General features: G+C 39.0%; 1 protein-coding gene across 8 annotated transcripts in view; it reads right to left on the reverse strand.

Moving 5' to 3' along the window:
- Nucleotides 1–15320, reverse strand: part of ANO5 (anoctamin 5) — a 102806-nt gene that overhangs the window by 11919 nt on the left and 75567 nt on the right. For all 8 annotated transcript variants that reach the window (XM_025200375.1, XM_014518549.2, XM_006020710.3 and 5 more), the window contains 6 exons: nt 13336–13487; nt 8588–8662; nt 7766–7988; nt 4820–4989; nt 2588–2685; nt 1144–1274 (listed from right to left, as the gene is read on the reverse strand). In XM_025200375.1, coding sequence (XP_025056160.1) covers nt 1144–1274; nt 2588–2685; nt 4820–4989; nt 7766–7988; nt 8588–8662; nt 13336–13487 — 849 coding nt within the window. The remainder of the gene's footprint in view (nt 1–1143; nt 1275–2587; nt 2686–4819; nt 4990–7765; nt 7989–8587; nt 8663–13335; nt 13488–15320) is intronic.

A 15320-nucleotide genomic window follows, 5' to 3' on the forward strand; every position in this document is an offset into this window, starting at 1 on the left:
TGAGAAAGAAGAGTATGTGTGTGCGCGTGTGTGTAAGAAAGGGAGAAAGAGAGAGAGAGAGACCAGAGGATGAACACACAAGGGACCAGACTTCCACCAATCTATGACTTTTTTTGCTGGCCCTCCTGCTTTTCAATTTCAAACAACTGTTTCATAAACTAACCCTTTTAATTTTATTTCTTCCTCATCGGGAATATGTTGAATATTTGCTACTATTCTTCATGGGTTCACTTGTAATATTAGCCATTACATAGATCTTTACTGCCCCATGGATCTTTACTGTCTGATCCATTATGAGCAGATACTGATTTTTTTTTAATCCTGCATGTTTCCTATCTATGTACTGAACAAACCCAAATATGCTTGGTTTGTACCCTGATATAATCAACGCCTTGGGTGAAACAGCTGCATGGACAAAGTATAAGCAGATGGTTCCAAACAACACAGCAATGTATACAAATAGGGTTTCTACATACAGCTTAGAAGTAGCATTAAAAAGGGGATAGCCATTCAACAGACTCTACCCTTTTATTTGACAAATATTGACTCCCTCCCCCACTACCCCCCAGTGTTTTCTGGACTCAATATAACATCAATTTTTGTTTTTAGTTATTCAGCTGTTTGTGAACACCCTCAATCAATCATGTCTGGATAACCTTAGAAACAGCACTTGCTAGTTAACTCATGCTCCCTCTGGTGGTTGGCTGGGTTGCATCAGAGCACAAAGTATTACAGATCAAAAACCAAGTGCTTTCCCTCTGATCCTCCCTGTGGATCTCATATCTGCAGTGCAGATTCTTACAGCATATTTGGCACATGCTTCATCATCAAATTTTCCACTGACTTCAGTGGAAATTGTGCTTGAGAACATGAGTGGAATGCACAACAGAGAGATGCAATGAGGGCAGCAGATCCACCCTCCAAAGAAGAGAGAAACAATTATTCCTTGGAGTGGAAGTTCATGGACAGAAATGACATTGCATTAAATAATGACAAGGCACCTCAGTTTATAGTGCTGACCCATTGGCACCCTATATCATTCTTTGTCTACAAGACAAATTAGAAGTTGTGCCAACTTTTAATATCCAAAAAGAAAGCTTTCTTCTTGTACCTATTAGTACAAAGCTGTTATTTTTAGCTTACCCATTTCTAGATATTCATAGAATAGTCCCAAGTGTCCAAAACGCTGAAGATCATGGTCCTGCTCCCAGCGACTATATAAATTTTCTGGATTACATCTAGCTCTCTGGCGCCCCCACCAATTCCAAATCCAGCTGTATGTACATGGAGAAAGGGAACAATGAATGAAAGGCGGAAATAAAGTACCCCTTTCCCCAAAGGAATCTGACCCACCCAAAGACACGCTTTCACAAACCTGGTTTTTGTGAAAAAAATTCTAAAAATCAAATCTGCTTTTTCCGAACCTCTGCAGTTAACTTATTTCACTTGTTGGCTACAAATGTCCAACTCAGGATCCTTAAAATTCTGGTTTATTAGGCGGATTGAAACATTTTAATGAAGTTAATTCATAAACCTTGGGGCTGGTCCCCACACACACACACACACACACACACACATGCACACACACAGTAGCGAGCTACAAGAGTCAGGTATACCTATCCCACAGGTGCTGGAGTCTGCTGTCGAGGCTTCTTTCAGCGTGATGTTATCCTCCAGAAGGGGGTCGCCAGCTGGTCCTTCTGGCTGGACCGGTCGGGTGTTGGTCAAGTTGGAGATCAAGAGGGTGCTGCTGAGGGTCACTTTTCACTGCTTTTTATCTATCCTTGGCAGACTTCGGTGACTCCTCAGTTTTCAGGATTGCCCAATTCAGGGGTTGTTGACCCTCGTGGGACTTCCCCCTCAGTGGCTACCGGATGGCATCTGTCAGCCCCAGGGGTCGTCCGTATGTACGTGCAGGTTTGGGAGTCCGTTGATGAATTTTGAATAGGGCTCTGGGAGCGGTCGATCTGGAGATATTCAGCCCAAAAGTTGGTCCCCGGCGTTGATTAACTCAGACCAGGGCTTCTAGCCGTTGAACAGTGACGTTTAGAGTATTCCCGGTTGCTACTATTGATTTCTTCTGTTGGTTGATCTGTGGTTTTCCTAGGTGTTAATCGCTGCCTGCTACTGTGTTACACATTCAATCACTGATTCACTCGCTCTTTCAGGGGCCCGCCTGATACAGGGAAGTGACAGTTTGATTCCTGCCCTTGTTAACATTGTTACAATGTATAACTTACTTCTGAAACTAAACACATTTAGTTGAAAGGTGAGGAGTATAAAATATAAGCTACAAGACTAATGCCATGGCACACAAATAGATAAAAATACCAAAATACAAGGGGAGATACAAAATGCACACATACAAACTTTAAAACACAATTTCTTATCTTATACTGAAAGAAAGAGGAAGGAAGAAAAGGTAGAAGAAGAGAAATGTATCCAAAGAGGGGAGAGCAAATGCAGGCAAAAGGAAAAGGGGGCTTTCTGCTACACACTCAAGAAGCTGAGAAAAGTAACACTGTTCACCACCCTTTCTGTAAAACAGTTGAAATATAAAACTATCTCAATGCAGGGAATCACTTACGGTACAATGGCCTCTTGTATGTTTCCCCAAATCTGTTTGCCAGCCATGACTATGGTGAGCTGTGTCGTCAGTTCTATCAAACAGCCTGCAGGATCACACTGAAAGGAAAGATGTGGAAAAAACAAATTTTTATTGTGGCTATCACCTGAATAAAATACGTTTTACTCTAAGATAGAGAGTTTTCAAAGCGTTTAGCGAAATAAGTAACATACACTTCAGTTTTCAGCTAAGGTTTCACATTCAGGAAGATTCTTATCAAAAAAAGTTAAACTTGATTTTTTTTCCAAAAAAAACCATGCTAGGTAAAACCCTTCAAGACTCAATAGTACACAACATTTTAAAGCTACCTTGAGATACTTAAGGCTTGTACCTGTACTCCATTCTGCATCTAAGAAGGCATGTCTACGTGTGAAATTTGCATGCCTGAATAAACTTTACCTCAGTTCATGATGGAGTTCATTGCTCCTGGGTACTGTGTTTGCATGTGTGCCTGGGACTGCAGCATGTTGAGCTGGGGCAGAGCAGCTCCAGCTGACAGGGGGCCCTGGAGGCAGCATGCCAGTCCAAAGCAGAGCTGACCCAGCTCAACGTACTGTGGAGGGGCTGGCTGGGGCATTATGCACTTTAGCGTGGGGCTAGCTGTGTATATGTGTGTTGCGGCAGAGTAAATAACTCTGCCGTAGGATAGTACTTGTCTGGAGGTACTATTCTATGGTGAAGTTAATTAGTTTACTCTGCCCTAATAGCACTGTACATGTAGGCACTGATGTTTTACTGCAGAGCTAATTAATCAGCTCCGCAGTAAACGTCTTGTGTAGATGTGCTCAGAGAGACCAAATCCTGAAATGATCTGCAGCACTGTTTTATTTCACACACAGCTGGAATATTTAATATTATTAAAAATTTGGCTTGGCTTTTTGCCGAGGACATTAGTCTTTAATTTTTATTTATTTATTTATTTTATCATGGCCATCATGAGAATTTACTGACCTTGACAGCACCAAGACAACTTGAGACCCTAACTCCACTCAAATACCTTTATTTTGTTTGTCTCAAGTTGTTGGGATTCTTTTTCTATCTTTATCTTTTGACCTTAAGCAGCACTAAACACTAATTGTTGACTTGATCTCTTTACACATGGCTTCACTGGGAATCCTTGTATCCGACAGTGTCTTCTTTGAAACTATCTAGTGTTTTAAGTGGTGGCAGAGATGCTTTAAAGTGAAAGTGATTTACTCCTAAAGTGAGAGTCATATTTACTCTAGCTTTCATCTGTCCTTGTGAGCATCACATACTCTGCTCACCAATCCAGAGGCCTCATTAAATCAATGAGCTCAGAAAGGTGTCATTTAATGGACTTTTAAAAAATAATTATATGTGGCACTGGGGAGAAGGGGTAGTTCAAGACTTTCTTTGAATGATTTTCCTAACTTATTCTGTGCCTGGTGCTGCTTAGATCCTTGAGTACATGTGGGAAGTAGGAGGAGGGTCATCAACAGATTTCCACTATTTTTCTACCTCTCTGATCCTGCAAGCAGTCAAAGGGGATAGGTCAGGTGAGGTCAGTCCCAAGGCTGCTGCTACTGTTGGGGTACCTTAGATGCTGTAACAACACTTCTCCACTCTGATTAATTTAATTGAGTTGCTTTACATCACTGGTGGTTCTTTGGGAAGAGTAACCTGGTAGCACCCATCTTCTTTCCAGGTATGGATGGCCATTGGCTTGCAGGGAGTTCATTTGCCCTCTGACAAGCCTTTTTTCAGTTTTGCTGGGTGTCCACACACCCTCCTCACCCCAGTTTTGTCACTGACAACCTAACCCTGGAATAGGCTGTACTGGTTTACATGGTACCAAAGAGCAGACCAAGACAGGCTCTTGGCCCAACAGGCAAGCCTACACAGCACTTAGTATTCCCAGGCAGTTTCCCATCCTAGCGCTAACTGGGCCCAACACTGCTTAACTTCATAAGATCAGGTGTGGCATGGCCATAGGCCTTAAAGGGGTAGGTGCTAGGTTAAAGCACCCTGATGCCAGGCTAAAGCAGAAACATAGCTGCTCTTAGTGGCACCAGCTCTTAGAAAGCCAAGCCCAGGATTGCTGGAGAACAACACACTCATTCTAAACTCCTTCTTGCAGTTAGTAATCTCTTGGAGCCAAGGGATAATAATGGGGATCTGGCTTAATATATTAATTGTATTCCACATACATGAAAAATACAGGGACAGCCATACCTCTTCATTTCTCCAGTGGCTAAACATGTATGTATAGTTTCCAGGATATCCAACAAACTTTCCTTTGAAGAAGGCCACATAGAAGCAGGATGAGTAATAGTTGACAAACTGGAACAGGAACATCTTCATAGTGAGTCTGTTCTCATACTCCAGGTGAGTCCTTGGGATCTCTGCAAAACCAAACTAAATTAATTTCTTTACCACATTTCTAGCCATATGCAGACTTGTATGTGTTCATCACCCACAGTGCTCACCCACATTCCATGGAAAAAACTATCAGTTCAGCAGACTGCATTCCTGTTTTCAGATTGGATATCCTTTATGGTAAGTAGGCAGGGAAATGGGAGTCATTCTAGAAATGTTTATCAGCTCATATTTTCTCATCTTTATATATTGCTCATTATTACTAACTCTGCCTTAAAACCCTGTAGCTCATAACTCTTTAGTGCATTGCTCAAACTGTGGGATTGCTCAGATAACATTAGTTGTGCTCTGTCTGGAAGACAATAGCTTGTTACAATCAAAAGTACTGTGAAGCAAAGACAGTGGGGCCTACTTTGAAAGTGAGTTTTGCAGTAGGTTAATAGAGAAACAAAGGGGTTGGGGAAAAAGGAAAGTGTTTGAGAAGAAGCTAGGGGAACCAAACAGGTAACACAGATGTGAACACCCTAAGGACTCTAATAGACTCGTAGACATGTTCTCTATGATGTTTGTTTTCTTAAGAAGCTGAAAGTACCAATCACAGGAACTGTAGTAAGGTTACCAGTAATATAACAATAGCTAACTGTTTGGAGCAGAGAAAGAAGGAAAAAATAACTACAAAAATTCAGGATGCTCTGAAATGGGTTGAAACTTCCTGAATGTGTACTGGGCTCAGATGGCTCAGGATAGGAATATTTTTTGTGTCTCTGCACCTATTTTGCTGAATTTAGCCTAATAAATAAACTTCTTCTCATGTCCCTACACTACATTTGGCCATTTTATTACACACGCTTCTGCTCATATATTGTATTGAATAAATAAACTGAAATACAATAAGTTTGAGTTGAGTTAAGAAGTGAATTAAACTGAAGACATGAAGGCAGTCAGATAAAAGGATTACTGTACAATAACAAATGTTTGGGAACTCTTGTCCAAAAATCTTGTCTTTGAGTTTAGAACATTTTGCTCTTAAACAAGAATATACAATTCCCACTGATACGAGTCACAGTTATACGTATGTCTCTGAAAGTAAAAATTCCCCTCTTCGTTACAAAGAAATCAAGAATAAAAAGATGTTTTTGACAAATTCTAGTTAGCTTCCTGTTCCTGTCTTCCACTAAAACTTCAACAGATGATAGACTCCCTGCTCACCATTAGAGGGCAGCAAGTACACAAAAGTGGAAAAGTTGGAGTTATCTACTATTAACTGATAACCATAAAGCAGGGATGATGGTGTTTTGCCTAGTTAGGATTAATCCTTCACATTAATGTGCAAATATACAAAATAATATGATTGTTCAAGCTTTTGTGCACACTTTAATTGGGATTTAACAAGAATTTGATTTTAAGTTGAAAAAAGGATACTTTTCTTTTATACAAATGGCTGTTTTAGTAACTGATTTACTTCTGTTATTTTGCTAGTGGACAGAGGAGAAATAAAATTTAAATACCAGACAAATGAGAGCCCGGTGGGCCACTGGCATGCAGTGGGCACAGCTACACATGCGCTTTAATGTGCAGTACCCTATTTTAACACACATTAGAGCGTCACGGCAAAAAACGTGCATATATGCTAATGCACAGTAAAAATAGGCTATTGCACATTTAGAACCACTAAAAAGTGTGTGCTTTCGTTGCTATGCATTAGGGCAGCCTAATGTCCATTTACTTAGTACCTCACATTAGAGGTACTGAATTTTAATGTGCAGCAAAAGCACATTAATGACAGTGCAGATGCACCCAGTATTTACTTTAATGTATCTTTAATGTTTGTGGGTTTTAAAATCATCTCCTTCTAGAAATTATGAAACTGTTAATGATGCAGATTGCTCGTCTGTGGAAAACTACACAGAGAAATCTTTGAGGGAAAGAAATCTTCACAAAGATCCCATCACACAGAGTCCAACCTGCACCCTACCTCCCCACTGACAAAATGTTCCGCCAAGGAGGAAGAAAGAGGGCAATGGGGTTCCACACTGTGGATCAGAATATAGTGCTTGCCCCAAATTGAGAAGATCTCCTTTGGTCTGGCCCCCAGTAGGATCCCCCAGCTCCTGGGATGCCTGGCTTTAGGGGATATATATTTCTAGGGACTAGGAATTTGTCTATATGGTACATTATAGGACCTCTGTTTGCTCCTTCCCTGCAAGCATGCTGGACTTGCAGGGTCCAGAGGTAGACAAGATGGTTCTGTAGGTGTAGCTTCTTGATCCCACTTCACACCCTTTCCAAATGGGAAATCCATGCATACAAATCCTTGGGAGGACAATTACATCCAATAAAAAGAAAGATAAAGATTGTGGTTATTTTGCTTATGTAACTGTCCTGCTTGCAAACTTTCTTGCAGAAAAACAGTATTTCAGTTTTAGAATCACAATGAACTCATATTCAGGACTATTCACTAAAATCCTGCTAAATCAAGACTGTCTGATCCTCCTTTTAAGATTTTAATAATATACGTGTTTTTAATGAGATATTCAGACCTCCTGATTACTTTAGGGTCAGAATAGTTTCAGTGCATTCAGATGTTATAAAAAGGATCAAAATACATAAAAAGAAAAAAAGCCATCTAGGGTGACAGGCATTCAGTGAAAGAAGCCTGATTTTGCCTATAATCGCCACAGTTACAAGGCTTGCTGCAAATGTTTAGGGCCTAGAAAAAACAAGAATTGTGTCTAAGCAATGACATGCGGTGACAGGGCAAAATATTTCCCTATTAATTATGTTATCCTCCATGTTGCTTACCCATATCAGTGATCCAGACGGCTATTCTCTCATACAAGAAATTCAGTATCATGATGATAACAAAGTTGAGACATGAGGCAGTGACTGAAGTTGCCAACTGAGGTGTCAGTAATCCACTGATGGGTTGCAGAGTTTGTGTGTTTTTCATGATGCTAGCAAAGGCAGCATAAACTGACAGACGGTACAGAATCACAGCTATCATGCTAGCTATGATCAGAGATGTCTAAGGGAAAAAAAACAGATTTACAGCACAGTTAATCAATACAGATGTATGCATATACTTTGAGGGCTGAAATTAATGGTGTCATACTTTAACTTATTTTTACTGCAATCTTTGTCTATGAATTCGGCAGTGTTATATTAGTCACATAATCTACCACAAGCATTCATGAATGCTGGAGTTAAAAATCAATTTAATATCTGCATTTAAAACATGCATGGAAAGATATATAAGATCATAGCACTAGAGATGGAGAAGACCTGTTCATTGCCCATCAAATTCACTGTACAGATGCATAGATTGAACTGGTACTACCTTTTATTTTAGTAAAGTATAATCCCTGAATCTTCCTTCAAAACAGAAGAATGATACCAGAGTGCAAGCCAGCACTAAATTCGACCCAACATTAACATTCAAAATTACTGGTTAATGACAGATCTTGAAAATATGAATTGGAGTATACTCTGCATGACAGCAGAAACCATGCAAGACCATATGAATTGGGAGATCTAAAACAAACATAGTAATAGGTGTTAAACTGATAATTAGTGATGATGAGTTATTGTAATATATGTTAAAGTGGGATTCAAAAAGATGCTCACCCAGAACAACACTGTAGTTCCTGAGATGCAGAACCGTACAGCCTTGCTAGTTAGAGGCAAATAAGGCTCCATCTCCTGAAACAATCAAGCAAGCACAGCACAGTTGACAATCCACAATCAAATTTTTACATCAAGCAGCACACAAAGCTGTGTGAAAGGAAAATCATTTAAACTTTATCTCAAAGAATGTATGTGGCATGATTCTGAACACGCTGATAAGGAAATCAGAAATGAAGTGACTAATCAATAATGCAAATAGTTAAGATGATAACCAGGAAGAATGGCTAAACCTTTGAAAAACTGGTCAGTTGCAAAAAGAAACTTGCGTTTTGTTTTCTCCAATTATCAGCTTTTAGTTGATTGAGGAGGAAAGAACTACTAACGTAAAGCTATGTTCACTGGAATTAAGCTTTGCGTTCAAAATTCTACTGAAGTTTTTTTTAATTCCTCATGTCAAGGTTTTTTATCGGAAATATTTACAGTGATATACTAAGTTCTTCCACACAGCTATAAAGCATTTTATTCCACTTCAAACTTTTATTTATTGATGAAATGGTTACATTTATTAGTTTCCAATCTAAACTGCAATCTCATGCGGAGAGATCTTACCCAAAAGATTATTCCCATATAGGAGAAGATAAGTTTTCCATGTTCATGTAAAGACTTGTCTCTAGCAACCATTTCTAATTCCTAAAATATCAGATCAGATGGATTAACTAGGGGTATTAAGGGCTATACCAGTGGATGAGGATTTTATATAGAACAATAATCTCAGATTGTCATTATTTAGACTGTTAATTCTTAGGGGCAAGAGCTGTTGTGTTGTATGTCTGTGTCTTGGACAATGGAGCCCTGATTCCTAACTGAACCCTTGGAAGCTCTACTGCAATACAATATTAAATATAAATGATACCACTTAACTACTGGAAAAAGTAGATGCTTGTTTTGAAAATAGAGGGTACTGGAACAACAGTATTTTATTTAAATTGTTTTATTTCTGTTCTATAAAATCAGATAAACTGGGAAAAATACAATGTTCTCAGTTCCACTGGTATAATACAGAGTAATTTTATTAGATTGAATGGATTTATCCCAGTGTGACTAAAAACAGAAGTGAAAGAAGCATTTTCCCTTGAGGCAATTGGACAGTATCAATCATTTTATCTGATGTGTGCTCATGTCTGAGATAAATGACAATATTTTTTAGTCAGTGACCAGTATGTCCACACAAATGCATTGTCCATTTGAAGTCCCATGCTATATTTTTATGAATAAGCAATCTGACTGGCTCACATATATTCATAATAAACTTAATCAGCTAAGCAATCTTGCAGTCTAGTATAGAATATACTTAGTCATTAATGTACAATAGAAGTTTTCACTAAGAAAATTATAGAAATAACTGAAGTCAATGATATGCATGTAAATATCAGGCAGGCAAGGTTCTTTGCATTAATCAGGTATCTTTTATTAGACCAACTCAAATAGCTGGAAAAAAAAATTCTTAGCAAGCTTTCGGCCACAAACACCCTTTGTCAGGCTGAGAAAGCATCTGCAGATGGTCTGTACTCTTCCTGGATGGAATGGTAAAGCAGCCAGAGGCCAGTATGTATGCAAGAAAGCCAGTCAAACTGACTGTTTAAAAGATATCAGTTAACAGTTTAAATTATACTGGATTTACCCAAAGAACCTTGTCTGCCTTAGATCAACACACCTGTAAATATTAGAGGATTTATTTACTGCAATAAAAAAAAAAACATTTTTGATGTGAGACCCTATTTTAGAGCTCAATGTCTCAAAGTTGTTTTAGATTATTTGACATACAATTATTTGCTCCTTAAAACATATTGCTAAGCCTTAATGTTTCTAGGAAAAGATTTTCCTATATCTGTAAATATGAATCCTCCTGAAGTTAGGGAGAGCACAATTTGATCAGCTATGAGCTAGTTTTGTCTTTTTGCCAGAAACTATTGTAATGCTAACACTATTTAAATAGCAAAGAAGATGAAGAGTACAGTTTCACAATGAGTAATCTTTGTGTAAGAGCGCTGAGTGAAAGGCAAAGACTTTGAGTAGCTGCAAGTAATGTTGTGAAAATAGTTCACAATGAAGCAAAGCTAGCCTTTGGGCATAGTAAATTCAGTGAACTGTGTCAATACTGCCTTTTCAGTTTGCAGAACTAATCTGTTTAAAAGCACTGTACCTTCACACTTTCAGTATTATACATTAGATAATGAAAGGAAATTAAGCTAACCTGTATGGCTTTTTTTAAGGTTTACCAATGACAGAGATCATTACAAAAACCTGCAGCACAAAAGCTTCCACAAATCTGCAAAGGTAGCAAATCTTCTGTATCAGAAAGTAAAATATTACAAGGTAATTGAGATTTTTAATAGCAACTGTCAATACATGTTTAAAGAAAAACAGAAAACACCTGTAGATGTGTAGATTTTTGTACCTGAGACAAGATAATGTGTCATGGGCCAAATGCTTGGTCCCTATAAAAAGGTCCTACTGTTTTACACAGGGGACCTTCCTGGGCTAGAGGTGCAGTCTTCACTCTCAAAATAGTGCATTGGTTCCAACCCCCTGCAGCTATAGCTCAGAGGCTGAATAAGAACCTGTGACTGCTTCACCATCCCTCTTGCATGACCATGTGCATGTTGTGGTACATAACCACTGTCCACTATTCATTCCCCTACTTCCTTATCCCAACCACATCCTGCTCTGCTATTATGAGTGATGCTACAGTTTATTGCTCTTCAGTGCAAAATGGTTGAGGTTCCTTATGTGATTCTTTTTTTCTCTTGATTTCTCCTCCACTAATACCAGAATCACAGTGATTCAGCTGTTTAAGAGGTATTTTGCATATAAGCTGGAAGAGAAAGTGTAATAATAAAGAGACAGGCATTCCATTTCAATGATCTTGATACAGGTAGTATATAGGAGTAAAAACCAATTATTTGCTTGGAATTTATTCTCTTAAGCAATCTGAAAACAGTACTACAGAGTACCACAGTACCATAAAACTGGCAGAGCTACATTTGTGACGTAGTGTTCAGTCATGCCACTTTATCTACTTTCACTAGAGTAGAATGAATGTGTTATGGAGGTATAAAAATGGCAATGGTACCATTACATACACGGAAGGGGAAGGAGAGATATATTCAGTCAGGAACAAAATTAAGGTCTATTTTTCCTAATAATTAAGGAGAGATGAAGGGAAGTACCAGCCAACTATTGTTCTAATCACAGTATGCTGTTTCATTACCCATGGCTACGGAACATGGAATATGTGTTTATTTATATGACTACTACATGTTTTTAGTGAAGAGGAATTATTTAAAAACAAAGTTCCAGGGATGAGCAGTGTGATTTAAGATGGTAAAGACTCTAATCATAAGCAAGAAATACCCGCCACCTATTCTAGAGACTACCAGATAACTCTTGTTTAAATTTTCATGAGTTCTGCTTCTAAACAGCCTATAGGCCCAAATCTTAAGCCACCTCTGATATCCGTCCAATGACTTATCTGAAAATTATGCCTCCTACCAGGAAGTTCAAATCCACCTAAAGAGACATACAGTTCCACTGTCTCAGTGGGTGCTTTGGTATGCCCCGCAAAGGCCAGTCTTAATTCAACCTATATTGATATTCTCAGGATAGGTAGCTCTGAGTGAACCTAAGTCACTCAGGAAAGTACATAGCTCTCTCCTATTTTTTCAGTATAGGATTCTGAGGAACCCCTGCTCTAAGTGCCATTTCTGCATTCATCCAATAAATATGTAAAGCAATATGCATGAACAGTACTGGAAGTGCACTCCAGAATTCAGGTCTCACTTCCATGCCAGTGTTGCAGTTGTAGAATTATTTCTTTTTTCATGTGTTCACCTTCTGGTATTCCAGTTTGTGCTGTATTATTTCTACTTTCAGACTTCTCTGAGAAAACAGATAATAGATAATATTGCAAGAAAAATCAAAAGCTGTCTTTGTGTGGCAGAAAAGCTGCTTCATATTTAACTGGCACTTTCATTTTCTTTACTCCTCCTTATCAATACAGACAACAGAGATTTGTTGTTTGTTTCTTCTTGGATATATGCTACTTCTGCTACTATATTCACGTGAAGAGTGAAAACTTCAATACTCACCCAGTAGATGCCTGCAGCAAGAAAATAATAAATAGTACAAGTTATAAAACCAAATTCTGCCTTTGTGTAAATTTCAAGTGTTCCCATTTTGCTCAGCAAGATTGTATGTTGTACTGGTCATAGGTAATGTTCTGTATGTTACCGGTGAACTCTCTCCTATAGTATACAGGGCTGGTTAAAAAATGTTGCTCTAAAATGCTTTTGGTGAGAAAGGAGGAAATAATTTTTGGTTCTTAAACAACCCTATTATCATAGTATCTGAGCATGTATCCATTTTTCAACCAGCTGTACAGGGAAGTAATATGAAGTATCTTCAATCACTTCAGCAGACTTATTTCAGGTTTTAATTTGTCTGACTGGGAAAAGAATTCACCTCATTGTGTGAAGATGTAGCCACCTGCCTGTTTCATCCTCATATAAGTGGCTTATTGCCTACTAGGGTGGCATGGATCTTTACCTAGGAGTAAGAAATTAACTAGCTCCTAGGAAAGAACCCTCATAATACAAAAAAGTGTTAATATGGACTGTTAGCACTGAGTTTTTATTCACCTGCATGTCTATTAAAGAATGATGTACAAATACAAAGACATTATTAATTACCTGAGTCACTGGATTCTTTTTCTTTTGGGTACATTTTGCCTCATATTCTGGCCTCAGCTGGAGCTGTTGCTGTTCCTCTTCAAAGTCAACCAAGTCCCATTCATATTTGAGTCTGGCTTGTCGGCGTTTCCAAAACTCCAAGAAAAGTGTGACTACAATTGAAAAGTTTTGGGAAAGCAGAATAAACCAATTTAGGAGAGGTAAATGGATGGTGTTAGATACCACTCAAACTGAACAACGCTCTCTCCCAGCTGTCTCATGGCTTATTACTCTTTCAATGCAGCCTATCTGGTAATCATATCAGTATATTGGTACACTACTAAGAACTGTGCTATTCATTATATTTACTGATGAAATGGAGTGTAAGAGCACATCCCGACAAGTGTGCATGCACAGTTTGCAGTCTGTTTGAGGCACTGCAAATCTGTTTGATGTGTGTGCACCCATTTGCCACACTGCTAATTTTCAGTGTGGCAGTTTTTTCTGACACTGGGAAATCCTGGTGTCAAACCCCAGCCCCCAAAACACTGCTAAAAAAAGCAACATGGTGCATGCCGTAGCAGCGTGAGCCACCAGAAATGGAGCCTTGCTGGCCAGAGTTGTGCTCGGGCTGCTGGCCAGGCTCCAAGTGGCTGGCTTGGTGCCACTGCTGATCCAGGGAGTTCCCCGGCACCCCAGGTAAGGCTGCTGGGGCCAGCACAGGGACTGGCCCCAGCTTCCCCTACCTGGGTCAATTTGCCCTGTGCCAGAACGTGCATGCGGGGGCATGCCTGGGAACAAATAGCAGAGACACAAATATGTGCTGCTACTATTCGTCCTGTGGAGAAACGTGTACCCATGCATGTACACACTTGTCAGGATGCCTCCTAAGAGTAAAGAGAGAAAAAAGGTGACAAAGTAACTAAGCCTCAATACCTCAGTAGCTAAAACATTCAAGTTCTATTCAGGTGACTAGTTCTAACACAACCAACTATACTGAACTAACATGAGTTAGGATGTTTCAGATAAGCACCTTGAGCACAAGAGTCTATTATGCAAACATCTTTACTACAAATAAGCAAGACTGCTTCTAAGTTGAATATTTTCCAAAGTTTTCTCTGAAGCATCCATTGAGATTTCTGAAAGCTAAAATGATGAAGTGACTTCAAAAGATAGTAGGTGTTTGATGCTTTCCAAGTCATCAAGAGAGAGCTGGGCTTAAATCTATTTCTTCCCTCCCTCTCCCATTTTAGGATATCAGGTTGGAAAAGCATACAATGGCAAGGCATCTAAAAACATTCTCTACAAGCTGATCTAAAATTTGTAATCCTTTTGATTATATGAAGTGTCTGAGTTGCTGAAGCTTGGTGGTTGAATGAACACTACTCTTTAAACCTTTGCTTTACTTCCAGAATGATCCTCTACTAGCTAATTTTATGCCACTCAAGGAGAATTATTTGAAACTAAGAAAGATCTTAAAAAAGCAGATGACAAGCTATTCTTTCAACTAATTTCAGAAAGAGCTCTGTAAGGAGGATGGTGCCTGGCTGCCATGATCACAGATAGATAAACTGATTTTTTGAGAGTTAAAGAAAGATCTATATTATGGTATTTTGATGGGCTAAGACACATACCACATTTTTTTGTGCTTTAATCACCCAAGTAGGACAAAAGATGCTTCAGTATAGGAAATAATAAGCACGTTTTCCTAGACATGTACAACGATGTATTTTGATTTGAGCTATAAGCACTGAAGTCAAATCCTGGAATCATAGAAACATAAGGTTGGAAGGAACCTCCAAAGGTCATACAGTCCAACCCACTGCTCAAGGCACAATCTTCCCTATCTAAACTGTCCTAGACAAGTGTCTGCTTAATCTGCTCTTAACTTCAGGAATAACTGTCATGTATGCCTCACAGACACAATGCCTGAAACGTCAAAAATACCTTTTAACATGCAACAGATGAAGGTGAAGCTGGGGGGGGGGGGGGGGGGCAGAAAGGGG

This window comes from Alligator sinensis, unplaced genomic scaffold, assembly GCF_000455745.1.
Source record: "Alligator sinensis unplaced genomic scaffold, ASM45574v1 scaffold165_2, whole genome shotgun sequence".
NCBI classification, from domain to species: domain Eukaryota; kingdom Metazoa; phylum Chordata; order Crocodylia; family Alligatoridae; genus Alligator; species Alligator sinensis.